Raw genomic sequence first — 14004 nt, 5'->3', positions numbered from 1 at the left:
CTGTGTAGCAGAGCAGCATTTACATCATCTCCACAGCTTTTTTAAAGGCCTGGCTGATGAAGTTTGATGTTTTTAAGAGGGAGAGCAGTGACTGACTTCGAGTTCAAGCCGAAGGCCAGAAGCTTGGTAACGTCCTCAGCCGGGAAGCCAACGCTTCTGAGCGTGTGGTCAGCAGCACGCCCTGCAGACACAAACCCTTGCACTCGAGCAGAGGCAGCCGCATGCTCGTGGCGGCCCTGCGGCAGGAACGGGGACACAAAGGGACACGGCCCTGCGAGCGGGTCCTCGGCGCGTCTCTGGCTGCTGCGCTGGGCTGCAGGTAAGAGATGACCCTCGAGCCTCTCCCTGAAGGTGCCCTGGCGCTGCTGGAAGTCAGCTCAGCCCCTTCCATGCCCACCACTGCTGAAAAGCTGCAGCCAGGAGCGGGGAAGGCCCCCGTTCTGAGACATGAGGCAGGTTCTGCCTCTGTTTCACTACCTGCATTTCAACTACAACATCTTTCCCTTTTTTATTTTTTTCCTTTTTGCCAGAAAACGTGGCACGTCGCTTAAAAATTACCCCATATGTAGAAATAGGTACGTGTCTCTCCTCCCCAGGTGTTACAACTTGAAGAAAGGCATATGCAAGTCATAGTAGTCACATTTTTTATTTTAACTTTTTGGGGAAGTAGGGGGAGAAAGAGCATACATTTTTATTTGTACAATATTTAACAATCACTTTATTGAGGGTGGGGAGGGGTTGGTTTGTTTTTAGTACTTGCAGGAAAACAGCAAGTACGTTTTGACAGTAGTACAACAACCTGTGCCCAAAACACTGACGAATACAAAGAGTAAAGTTAAAATAATTGCTTACCAAAATCTCGAGAGGTAACGAATAGTATATGGACTGAAACTGCATTTAAAAGTTTAAAAAAAAAAAAAAAAAAAGTACTGCTGGTTGAGTATCTGAGGTAAATGATGTTCCATCAAGGATGCTACTTGAATCATTTTGCCCATGAGCCTATGTTACAGCTTTCTGCTTTTTGTACCAAGTGTTCCTAATAAAAGTAAACATTAAAAGAGGTTTAAAAGAGAAGCTGGAAAAAAAGAGCAAACTGGTAATCTACTGATTCCGTCAAATGCTAATATGACCAGGAAGTGTCTTATTACCCTCTGATTAAACCTCAGGTAGCACACCAACAGTCGGTACTTGAACCTACGCTGACTTTTACAAACCTCAACTAGCAGGTCCACGGCGGTGACTTCCCATCCTAAGGTGTAGTTTCAGACCACCACAACTCCAACAACTACGAGGCACAGGCTCTGCTCCGAAATGCTGCGGTGCACATAGCAGTGAGTACAAAGCCATGCAGTATGGGATAGAAAAACTCCTTGCCTACCAACACAAGGGGGAAAGTGGCGTGGGGCTTAAACTTTGGGTGAGGCTGAGCCCTGGCTCCTTTGTCAGCCCTGGGGCCCGCCCAGCGGTGGCATTGCAGCAGCCCTCAGCTGAAAGCGTGGCACAGAGGACGGGGTTTTCTTCCTGAGCTCATGCACGGGGTGCCCCTCTGGAGTGCACACCCCCTGGCTGCACTGCTAGCGACCGTAAGGGCCGCTGGTCACTGGCTGCTAGTAAATAATGCCAAAGAGGGCCACTAGCATCAGTCTCACCAAACCTGCTGCTGCTTTCACTTGTAAAACGCTGGCTCAGGCCCTTTTTCAACTTGTATACCCAATGCTCTGGAAGCAAAGCCAAATGCCCTGTGAGAGCAGCAGTACTAGAACAGCTCAGGGGATGGTAGTTGTTTTTAACCAATTAAATAGCATTTATGCTATGAACAGCCTTCCTTTTTGTATCCGTACTACGTTATGCTGTTGAAAAAAATCAGGAGCCTCAGCGTAGTACAGTGCTTAAGCCCTCGGAGACACCCAGCTGCAGTTCCAAACCACGCAGGTAAGCCAGCTCAGTTTCCCTGAGCGCCCGCGCAGCCTGCACTGCCCTGTGTATTTTGGCACCCCCAGCGCCTTGCTGCCAGAGCCCGCAGTAGCTGAACTTTAAAAGGATCCAAGAGAGGTGATGCACATTTTACACAGGACCAATTTTTGCATCAGATCTTGAGTAAGAGATTATTAAATCAGCCGCATTTATTCCACGTTTGCCAGTAATGGGGTTACAATGCCATGGGAGCACAGAGGTCTTCGGTAAAGAGTGACGGGATCCTGCTTTGTTCAGAACTCAGCAGCTACGATTGTGCCTTGCTGTGTGCGTAAAATAGCATCCCTGGCTTAAAAATGGAAGCAAAATGAAGCTGTCAGTTAAAGAAGTGGCCACAAGCTACTTTTTTTTCTTTTTATAACCAAGCAGACCACCACCAAGTTGCACCCTGCGGTGCCAGTCACCCTTCAGAGCAGGGTTCCTCTGGCTCTGTGAAGCCTTAGGCAGAAACACGACGAACACCAGGACAGGGGGCGGTGGGTGGATGTTACACGAGCACCACTACGACACCTTTCCTTCCCTCCCTACCAGGAGCGTGCTGACCTAGGTCTTGTTTTATCTGTAACGGCTCTTATTGTTCCCAGAGGTTAAGTTCATGCACACGTAAACCAGAGCGTCCTGTGGCTGGAGGCTCAGCTTCTCAAGATGACATTCACAGCAAGCTCCTACTCGCAACATTCAAAGCTTCTTTCGAAAGCCCCTGACTGCGTGGTGCAAAACCAAACAAAACACAAGGGTAAAAGCACACAGCATACACTAACCAAGGGTGGTTCTGTACTCTAGAGGTTTATAAAATTTATTTTACTTGGAAATTAGTGTAAAAGATCAAATCAATGTAGTGAAACAGTACTTCGGAGAAGCACTTTGGCACCTATCTACCAGTCAATTTGGAACTTAAATATAAGGCATGACTTCCTACACTTGAAAATAACATGGGAGTTGTGAAAGCAATTTCAATGTTTTTCCATATTTTTTTGTGAGTCTGTGGTACGGAGATCGGTATTCGTTACCTCTTACTTGTCATTGCATATTTTACATGTAACTAAATTATCCCTGAAATTTTTAAGCATTTGTAATCTGAAAACTCTGGCTCTAATTTTTTATTACAATTCTGGGATAAACCTCTGTATCACAGACATGAAGTACATCTGATCAGATGGCACCGAGCTTTAAGTATAGTGAAGTTGCAGAGAGTAAAGAGTTTGGGGTTATTGAGCTTCCTGAGGTGATCCTGAAACAGTGATACAGAACCCACTGCATACTGTTTAGTGAAACAGAAAACACACTAGGCAGACCTTGTCACAAACATAAATAGGAGAAAGACTTTAAAAAAAAAAGAAAAGATTCAGAGCTTTCCAGTGTCATAGCTCACAGAAAATTAAAAAAGTCATGCTTAAGTTTTCAAATATTCCTCAGACACAGCAAACCTAAATAGTATTCCATTAAATAAATGTATGAGATATTCTGGGAAATGGAGGTAAGAGAAAAGCTTTAAACTAAAACAAGAAGGAAAATTTTGTTTCAATAAACAGCACTTTTTTTTTTATACACAACAAGCTAGTACAAGAAAAGGCTAAAAACACTGCTTTAGGAATGGCCATTTACTGTTGGCATGAAGCATAGCTTACCCTTTTTAAATAACACAGTGAATTTGAAATACATCATTTACAAAACATGGATCAATTTATTATTCAAATTTTGTTAGTGTTGTCAATCTCATAATTTAGCAGAGGTGGAACTGAGGTATACCTTGTTGAGGGAGGTTAAGTAATACTTGGAAGCCTCTTTGCTATATCCCACTTGATTACTTTTGTTTATGTACACTGAACAGCAGCACACTAAACATTCACAAGCTGTGTCATATTGGCATTACAATAGTCATTTTTATAAACAACAGCAAATGCAATAAAAACAAGTTACCCTTTTTTAAATCTGAAATGAAATGTTTGATTTAAAAAAAATAACAGTAGTTCATTTAAGGAATTAGTCTCTTCCGACAGGTATTAAGAAATCTGATGTCAGTTTTTAAAACAGGTGATTAGCCAGTACAGGTCCATATTCTTCATTTAAGTTCCTTAACAGCGTGTTATCGTTCCTCAGTCCCGTGTCCTTCAGGTGTAAGCAGGGAATGCAAAAAGTCTCATGGATTCCTGTTTGGGAGGAGGAAGGGGAAAATAAAGGAAAACCACCTCTTGATGATGTTCCAGAGAGACTTATCATTCGGTTCACACAGAAAACAGTGACGACGTGAGCAGTCCCGTCAGCTTTAGCAGCTCCAGTGAAGAGTCCTGTTGGTCAGTGACATGACCAGTGCAACTATCATAGACTGGATTCTTTGGGAGGAAAGTCAACATTTGTCACCATTGTGACCACCGTCACAATGTCCTCTGTCGTTATAATGTTAGTTAGTTTTTGCATCTGGATAATCCGTTCTTCTACGCATCCCGCTGACAACCTGGCTTCTGCGTCGTGATCCCAGCACTCCTCGATGGTTTCACAAAGCATCGCCATGCCCTGCAGCAAACACAAGCCCAACAGTGAAGGAAGAGTCACGGCGCGCAGTGATAGCAGGTATCAGGTCAGGTTATCACAGATAGCTTTAGGCAGGTGAGGTCGCCCAGCAATTCCCGTTAGCAGACCATGTTTTAGGGTGTACCTGCCCAGTTCTAGCCCTTGTGCTAAGTGGGAAGTTGTGCCGTGTTTGTTCTGAAACCTGGCAAGCCATGGGACCTTGCGCCTTATTTGTTTTTTACCATTTAAACCATGTATGCAACAGTGAGTGAACGCTTTTCGCTACACGGTGCTGCAGTCTGCTAGTGAAGTCACGGTGATATTTTAACAGATCTCACTCTAAGAGAGGGTGAGCTCTTCAGTGACTGAATGGAACTGCACTGAAAATCAGGGAGCACAAAAGGGGATTTCTATCTGACAGCAGCGAACTTCTCTCCAAGTAACTGAGCTAATACAGCAATATGCTCATCGCAAGGAGCAGAGGGTGGCATGCACTCATTTTTCTTGCAGAATGTCATCTATTGTTTCCAATAACCCATTTTTTGGAAAAAAAAAACACAAAACAAACAGACCAAACCAATAAAACCAACAGTGCTAGAATACGCAGCGTGATATCAGTGCAAGTCTCCATCCATAAAGCAAATCAGACAGGCAGCTATCCTCCCCTAAAAGATCCTAGAAATGTCTTGTATGACACTGCTTACCCTGTTACTGCATTCAGTTAGTAGCTCTCCTTGAGTAAATCACGACAAGTATTTCTTAAACATATTATTTGTAACGTGCATTTTAGTTTTAGAAATAAAGCTCAAGAACCAGTTCTTTAACCAAAATCGTACTTTCAAATCACTCAAGGTGAAAGAACATTTTACGATGGAAGAACATACTAGTTCATAGCCCATTTAATTCTTACTACAGTTAAATTGTTCCTAAAAGGCAGTAACATGAACACAACACAGGATTAACAAAATCTGAAATTCAAATCATGGCAGAACTTTGAAGAACTTGGTTGCATAACTACTTACAGAATGTTTTTGCCAGCACTCTCTTAAAACAGGTCTCTTCTTTTTATGAACTACAACTTCCTGCATGTCTTCAAGGGAGGGATGCTGGCCAATTTCTTCTTCAAATGGCAACATGTACTCATCCACTGGGCCTGCAGATAAAAAAAGAAGTTAAAGCACAAGTTCTGCTTAAAGGAAAAAAGACTGGTATCTTAGAATCATCATCCTTAGTCAAAAGCTTACAGCATAGTTTACTTTCTGCTGCCATTAAAAGCTCATCCTGTGACAGGTTAGCAGCACGCAGTGACTCAGACTTTAATTAAGCAGCAGTGGCAGCTGCAGCAGCTACAAATGTTTGCTCTCCTGAACATGGCAGCCAAGTGCAGCTCCCAGCCCAGCTCCCCCATAACTGGAAGCTTAAAACACGCGGGTGGAGGGAGGCTCTGGGACCCAGTTCTCCCAACAAACCAGAGCCAAACGAGCATCATTCTTTCAGCTCTGCTGGCTCTCTCGGTATTTGAGCACCAGACAGGCACCTGACAGCCAGGTGTGGGTGTTTCCAATACCACCTTCCCTCTAAAGGGCAGAAACTCGCAGCAGCAACTGCTGCAGCCTCCGAGAGTGTTACATCCTTCCTCCTCCAATCCGGACAGCCTGGAACAGAAGTACCCGTGTTGAAGGCCAAGCACCAGGTATCGTCCGTCACAGAATCAGAGTGGCAAGCTCTAAGGTGAACAACTGATCAGGCAGCTACAGGTAATGTGCTGCTGCAGCATGTATGTTGTACTCCCAGATCAGAAGCCTGAAGACAGGTATGTGCACAGGAAAAAGAAAGGGGAAGACAGGAGAACTGTGCAGCAGGGTACGCACGAGCCTGCTGAGGCTCAGTGAAACACGAGGTACCTGCTGAAAAACTCTACTTGCAGAGATAAAAACGGCAGCTGTGACTGGAGAGCTGCACAAAGCTGCGAGGCAGGAGAGCTGCTGCCTGTTTTGCTGCCTCCCTTATTTCTGGAATAACCACCCTTGCCAAAGAGACCTACAACATACTTCTAGTACGATTTAGGTAAATATATTTTACAGTACAGCAAGGCACGAAAAATCAAGAGGGAACGTGAGTCTGCCTCAAAAATTTGTGCAAGAGCGCGCTGATCCTGTTAGTAAACAGCTTAACATTTTTCAAAGGGTAAAGTCTCCCTGGTGGCGTCTGCTCCATGAGGAATGTTTGGAGCAGGAGAGCAGCGTGTGGCGATGTGCTCATCTCCAATACATCTCGGCTTTTTAAATCAACGTCTTTCAGCTGCATTGGTCTAGGAGAGCTTCATGGCAAGCAAGATCACTAGCCCTGAAACCTCCACGTTTACTTAGCTGAATTGAAGACTGTGCCAAAAACTTTCTCCCAAGCATTTTTGAGACTGGTCTCTTGTCTTGTCCTCCATTAAGTCCAACTTATTCTGCACACCCTACAACTTCTGTTTACAGAATTTAAGAACGCTATTCACGCTTGAAATAAAGCATCCGAAATCTTTTACGGAAAAGTAAGTGTGACAAACCCATAGCTGACAGTGTCAGAGTGCTGCAGGTTTCTCTGACAGGACTGCATTTTCAGTCTGTAAGCTATCAGCAATTCATCAGATATTCCTCTGAAATCCTGAGCTCTATCTGAGGTGAACTAACACTACGCTAGTGATAGTGAAGAAATGGAGATGATAGAGAGGCCCCGAACTTCCATTGCACAGTCTCACTCTGGCACCTGTCGTTAAACCAGGTTTTAAACCAGAGACTTTTCTATTTCTCATCACTGGCAACTGATTTCTTGATGCACTGGAGAGCAGTTCACAGCGATTCAGGAAGGGCCAGGGTGGTATCCTGTATGTGTTTGGGAGCAGCTAGAAATTAACATCTGCGTCAATGCTCTGTGTAACAAAATGTATGCTGACCGATGAAAATTACTCATGTCTTTTAGCCACGTATTTCCCAACTACACTGGTGTTAGTAATCGCCAACACACCTTCCACAGGCAGCACTAAAACACAGGGCACGCTGTCCAGGTGCTAAGCTCTACAGCAGCAGACACCGGCTTCCCAGCAGGTGCTGGTGGGTTGGTTTTGTTAGGAAGACTAATCTAATCCCAACTTCTGTTGATGAAAAGAAACTGTACTTAAAGATAAATCGGCTGGCACCAAGAACGTCAGGCTGAACTCAGAAGAAATCAAACACAGAGTTAGGAGTTCCACAGGAATCCTCTCTTCCTTACCATGACCAGGAGAAAACACGCAACAGATAGTTGTGTATCAGAAAATGCGTACCTGGAACGTCAAACACTAAAGAGATCCAATTACGATGTGACTACGTGGTGCTGGTGGTTCCTTCATTTGCTCACAAGACTACCATCCTCGTAAGTGTTGTTATATACATAGAATCTACCTGACAATTTCTTGTTTTAAAGTGCACTCTCACAAATTTAACCAAGCATAGATCGGGTGTTCTGCTCACCATCTGAGGCAGTACAGCGTGACGCCAGCTCCCAGAGGACCAGTCCCATGGCGTACATGTCTATTCTCAAAAACGCATCCCTTTGGAAGTTGATAGCACCTTCTAGTACCTCAGGAGCCATATACCTTCGTGTGCCAACCTTGAAAGACACAAACGTAACAAACATAAACAACTGTACGCAAAGAATCAGCATGACCACAATTACCATTCTATCTAGCTGATTCTAACCGTACTGTAGGGCAGTGCTAATCTTTGACAAAGATTAAAAGCCAGCTTTGTTATCTTTGATTGGGACTAAATCTCGGAAGTGTCTTGTACTGCTGTAACATACAAGGTAAGAATTAGAAACAGAATTTTTGGACTAGGTCCTAGAAAGGATACTTATGAAGGAGGAAAATCTGTATATATTTTAAAACAAGACATTTCTGTGAACAATTCAATGTATTTGTCACCACTGTTCCTTATATTCTTCCACGTTACAAGAAGGCCATTGTTCTTATTTTTTCACGTCAAAAGAATTATTACAGTTCCACATAAAGACATGGAACCTGCTCATGTTTCTCCCCATGACAGAAGTAACAGAATACCAAAGGAAAGCCAGCTACTGAAGTGCAATTTATACTTAGAAAGTTATTTGAAATCACTTACACAAAACTAGACGTTAAATGAAAACTCTGGGGCTACCCATTCGTTCTGACCACAATTAACGATGCATTATGTAATCTGAATAGATCAGAGCTTATACGATGTCCGGACAAGATCTACTCCACTACTTAAACCTTCACAATAATAGCTATGTTTCTCTTAAACACTGTAATTGAGGTTTTATAATCCTAACATACGGATTTTATTTTTGTCCTTCAACCAGAAGCTGAAATTCTGCCTAAAACTAAATATATTTAGTTTTCCAGGAACCATAATGCTCTAGGCTCAAGCTTGTTATTTAAAAAGTACATGATACTAAAACAGTTCCCTGTTCCAGGGCAAGTACTGAATTAGTATTGTTTTCATTTCAGGAAAATGACTGTTGCACTCCTAGGTCAGAAAGTTAGAAACTGGCTGCCAGCATCAGCACTCAACTTCTGAAGAGCAGCTCAGAACGATTAATAAAAATCCAAGAGCTCTGTGTTGTCTGAGTTCTCCAGGAAAGAATGAAATCAAGGGGCACGGGGCCGTACTGGGCTCAGATGGCAGGGATGGGTAGCAGGGGTCTACGGCAGATCTCCACGCTGCGGCCCATGGAGAGGAGCAGCGGAGACAAAGCGTCAGGGACTGACCGCAGCCCCCATTACCCGTCCCTGTGCTGCTCGAGGGGAGGACACAGAAGAGGGTGAATAGGGAGCAGGTGGTTTTTAGGGGAGAAGGTGGATTTGATTTGCTTTTGATTCTCACTGCTCTAGTTTGTTACCAATAGGCAATAAATTACACGAATCTCCCAGTGCCGAGTCTGTTTTGCCCGTGACAGTAACTGTTGAGTGATCTCCCTGTCCTTATCTCACCCCTCAGCCCCTTCCATCGGATTTTCTCCCCATTTGCCTTTGAGCTGGGGGAATGAGAGAGTGGTGTGCTGCAGCTCTTTGGTGTGAAACCACTACAGGGGGAGAGGGGGCCACATAGTGAGATAGTTGGCCAGCAGAGGAAAGACATACCTATAATTATTAAACAAACTGATTAATATTAACTGACTCTGTGAGAAGAAAGATAGAATTTCCATCTTCCTTAAAGGTCAGAAAATATGGCTGACGACACAGTATCCTTTGGATGAAAAACGCACAGACTACCGATTCCTGTTCACATGCAGTCAACAGTTCATCATTTACACAATAAGTTGGTCTTTACCTGTCCATGTGTATCCCCTGCAGACTTTCCAGCCTCAAACTTTAAAGCTAGACCGAAATCAGCGATACAAGCTGTAAGGTTATTTTTCAGCAGCACATTCTTGCTTTTGATGTCCCTTTCAAGTTAAGGAGAAGAATTATGAATGTAAAACGTGAAATACCACGTAAAGTTATACGATATGAAGAAATATCATACAAAGACATCATTTACAATAAGTGTTTCTGTGTGAAGGCATTCAGTATTACTTAAAAGTTATATAAAGTGTTGGAGATGTTTCAAATAGCTATAATATCAATTATCTTATATACCTCATAGGGTCCTTATATAATTAACTGGGTAAAAAAGGTTAGTTAACCACAGTCACCAACCAAACTGCATCCTATAGAACAGCAGCTAGCTTTCTGCTTAGGCTGAGCAGATTTTTCTTATTAGGCTCTTGATTACTACGGAAAGATACCACAGAGCAGTTTTTTGAACGCTTTGTATCTATCAATATTTCATGTCCCTTAGCTCAAAGATAAATATTAACGATGGTCTGCAGGTATCGTCCATATACTGTACCTATGCGAGATGGCAGGCTTATGTCCATCTTTCAGCCCTGGTATGTCCTCGTGAAGATAAGCCAAGCCTCTAGCCATGGTCTGAGCAATGTGACATAGCTCATTCCAGGAAACCACATTAGCCTTGAGAAAGTCGGTTAACGAACCCTGCACAGCAAAAAAGAAAAACAATTGTAAGATAAATTTCTCTCTCATCTAACCATAAAGAAAACTTTAAATAGCCTCCATCCTAAAAGGACACGATATGCTCCTCTGCCTTTCTCTGCCTTCTGATAGACTCTGTAATTATAGAACTGCATAAACAACCTTCTGCTGGCTTAAAACAACAACAAAAAATTAACCTTTGCTTCACCTCTGTCCATGAACAGAATCAAGATGCGCCTAATGTCACCTCGATAACCCAGCAGCGTAATTAACTCAAGGTCAGCAGCACACATGCCAACGAACTGCACTTAACTGGGGATGTCAGAAAGGGGAGCTAGGCTTACAGATGTTTGAGTTCTTTATAAAGACAACCCTGCTTTAACCAGGGGGATTTGTATCCTTCCAGGCGCAGGAAACTGCAGGTCAGATTCACCTTCAGGAATCCTGCTGAATGGGGTATGCTCATTCCGAGACCTTTCATTGATAGGCTTTATTCTCTTGTGGACTAATGACAGTGAATCCCAGCTTTGCAGCAGTTTCAGAGTGAAATACTTTGCATAAAGAGACAACGTGAAGTAAAATCTAGCCAACATGAAGCACTTGTCTCAAACTCCCTTCTATACCCCACTCCATACACACGTTCCCATGGATTTACAAATGCTCCAGTTTGACGTGTCACCGTGTCATGGTACTTAAGCCAAGAGAAAAGGGAATAATGAACAGAAAAGGGAATAATGAACACAGTGCTGTTAAAACGTAGCGACTGCATTTTAAAAATTCCTACTTTCCAGTCATCTCAGATACTATCTTTCTAACAAGCTTAAAGCACTCAAAAAATTGGCACTATATTTTCAGAAAGGCAAATTTGTTTGCTATTATCTACTTGACTGTGAAGAGCTGTCAAAAATGTAAATATTTGGATAGTTTTAATCTAAGTGATTAAAGAATAGGTATAAATGGGACAAAAATACCAGAATTGAAAACACAGCACCACAACCTTTGCAAAATGGAGACTGTTTAATCCAGGCAGACTTAGAATGGGGACATGCAAAAATGTACATGTTCTAAGAAGCAAAAGGCAGAAAAAAAATTCTTCATTTGTTTTGTAAAACTTCTCTATTAAGATTAATGACAATTTTATCAGGTGGCTGAAAAATTTAAAAAAATTCATATCCATGAGAAGAGTCAAGCTAATAAGTGAAAGCTATTTTAAATTTTATTTCTTAACTGCCTAATATTCACATTTGCAACAGATTTTTAAGGCTATTCTTCCTCCACCATAATGATGATTTAAAAAAAAAAGATGCTACTTTGAGAGTTAAACATACCTTTTCGTGAAATGCTGTAATTAACCAGAGATCGACATCAATGCTAGTGCCTCGTTTCTCTGCACCAATGAACTGTAGAATATTGTCATGCTTCATTCCAGGTAAACTGTAAATTTCATATTCATTCTGCCAAGACTGTTTGTCCTTTAAAGAAAAACAACAACAAAAACACAACACGCCAAGTTAATACCACAATTATGAGCATAAGAGGTACTTTCTCTGTCAGACATTTCCTCCTGCAATTTACTGTGCATTGAAAAATGGTCTGTCGATATGATTAAAACCTAATTTTTGGTCAAATCAGGATTTACTACCAAAAGGAAAGCAAGCATGGTATATGCTATTAACATTATGAGACTGATTATTTTAAAATTATGAATGTTTAGATTAGTAGCAGTATTTGTGCTACAAAATACTGACCTAAAATATATTACACATTCACACTTCCCAGAGAAGTGTCTGAAAAATTAAATATGTTGTATTATCTGAAAACACCACCAACTATCAGAGATATGAACCATGGAAACACAGAAAGCTGTAGACAGGAATAGAGTCTGCATACTGGAAATCATTGCAATGCTTTTGTTTTATGAGATTGGTTCCACCTTAAAAAGACCAAAACAGACCCTCTAAGAATTAGAAACACGTTTTCCTTTGTTAAAAATAGCAAAGTAAAAGTCTCAGTTTTAATGTATGTTGTATTGATGACTTAAACCATCATATATGTGCCATTTCTCCTGGAAGGCAAGGAACCCGCAGATGTGTTTCTTCAACAATTTAACCACTGGAAAGTAAAGGTACATTTCTTCACCTCAACTAGCATTGGCTGTTTTTAATTAATGTAACATCTATCCTAGTATCGTTGTATGCAATCATTCTGGATTCTAACTAAACCAGATTTTAAAATTATGAGCACAATCTATTTTGAAATACGGCTTTCAGAGCCATATGCTGGGAAGTCAGCATTATTACCTTTAATTGAGGCATGTTTAACTGGAACCTTACAACAGGTTTGCATTTCAGGGCATCTATTTATCAGCTTACATTCGTTCCAAGTACATTTTAAGTTGAAAAATATCAACAGATTCTTCTCAAACGATGGAGACGTGTGAGAGCTGCAAACAGTATTTACGTGCTTCAGACTATTCATGTCAAGCAAGTATCTTTATGATTAGAAACATACGCTGTCTTAGGTATGTTTCAATGATACGTTTGCTTCGTTAAGGTAAAAACCCTACCTGCACGTTCTCTGGCTGAAGATACTTCCTATATTTGAGAATGTGTGTGGGGTATCTAGGTTTGTAGTATATATCATAAAAATTCTCTAAAATAAAAGCCTCTTACTGTGACTGGAAGACATGGTTTACATTGCAGTACTTTAAACAACACAGGACACTTCAGAACTTGTGCCTACCTGAATGGGGAATATTTTGACCGCAACGTATTCGTTCAGGAGCTGAGCTTTCCACACGCAGCCAAACCTTCCCCTAGCTTTGATCTCTAGCAACTGCAATGGCTTCAAACCCATCAGTGGTGACGGCGGTGGTGGGCCGGGATCCTGAAAGCAGGTTAACACCATCAGTTAACTCAGCCATCATGCGCGTGATCTGTGATGACAGCACTAGAAATAAAGGCTCGTAAACCGAGACTTGGCATCGTGTACCCACCCTCTCGCAACCAATTCCCCCAAACAAACCAGAAACAAAACAGCAACCCTCGTCCACAGGAAGGAAAAAAAGATTGTGAAACATGCTCAGAATTATGTGCAAGCGACAGCATGACAACAGTTACAGTAAAAATCTACCCAGTATAAAAGCACAGCACAAAATAAGGGATAGAGATGATCAAGCGCTACTTGTTGCTTTTCAAAATGACAGAATTAAACCGAGCACCTTCGATACCGAGGGGGTTTTTGTTCGTTTCACACACACGTGATGTGCCCATGTAGGCCATGGGCGAACAGCCCGGCCACGAAGCACGCTCCCGCCCTGACACCCATGCTCATCGGTGCCCCAGCGGGATGCAGAAGACCCCTGGTGGAGCCGGGTGGCTCGGGGAGCCACACAGAGCTGCACCAAGTTCCCTCGCATGCCCGTGAGCTGGGCCAGGAGCTGCACCACAGGCAGGAGGCCGTGAGGCGCTGCGCAGGCA

The 14004-nt window shown here is 42.5% G+C and overlaps 1 protein-coding gene across 2 annotated transcripts in view; it reads right to left on the bottom strand.

The window, feature by feature from the left end:
• Nucleotides 1-630: 630 nt before the first annotated feature.
• ACVR2A (activin A receptor type 2A) overlaps nucleotides 631-14004 on the bottom strand; it is a 61822-nt gene continuing 48448 nt past the window's right edge. For both annotated transcript variants that reach the window (XM_013189235.3, XM_013189236.3), the window contains 7 exons: nucleotides 13268-13411; nucleotides 11854-11997; nucleotides 10383-10528; nucleotides 9822-9936; nucleotides 7983-8121; nucleotides 5508-5638; nucleotides 631-4488 (listed from right to left, as the gene is read on the bottom strand). In XM_013189235.3, coding sequence (XP_013044689.1) covers nucleotides 4294-4488; nucleotides 5508-5638; nucleotides 7983-8121; nucleotides 9822-9936; nucleotides 10383-10528; nucleotides 11854-11997; nucleotides 13268-13411 — 1014 coding nt within the window. In that variant the 3' untranslated portion in view covers nucleotides 631-4293. The remainder of the gene's footprint in view (nucleotides 4489-5507; nucleotides 5639-7982; nucleotides 8122-9821; nucleotides 9937-10382; nucleotides 10529-11853; nucleotides 11998-13267; nucleotides 13412-14004) is intronic.

The sequence above is a fragment of the Anser cygnoides genome, chromosome 6, assembly GCF_040182565.1.
Source record: "Anser cygnoides isolate HZ-2024a breed goose chromosome 6, Taihu_goose_T2T_genome, whole genome shotgun sequence".
NCBI lineage: Eukaryota > Metazoa > Chordata > Aves > Anseriformes > Anatidae > Anser > Anser cygnoides.
This window is presented reverse-complemented; position numbering and strand designations above follow the sequence as displayed.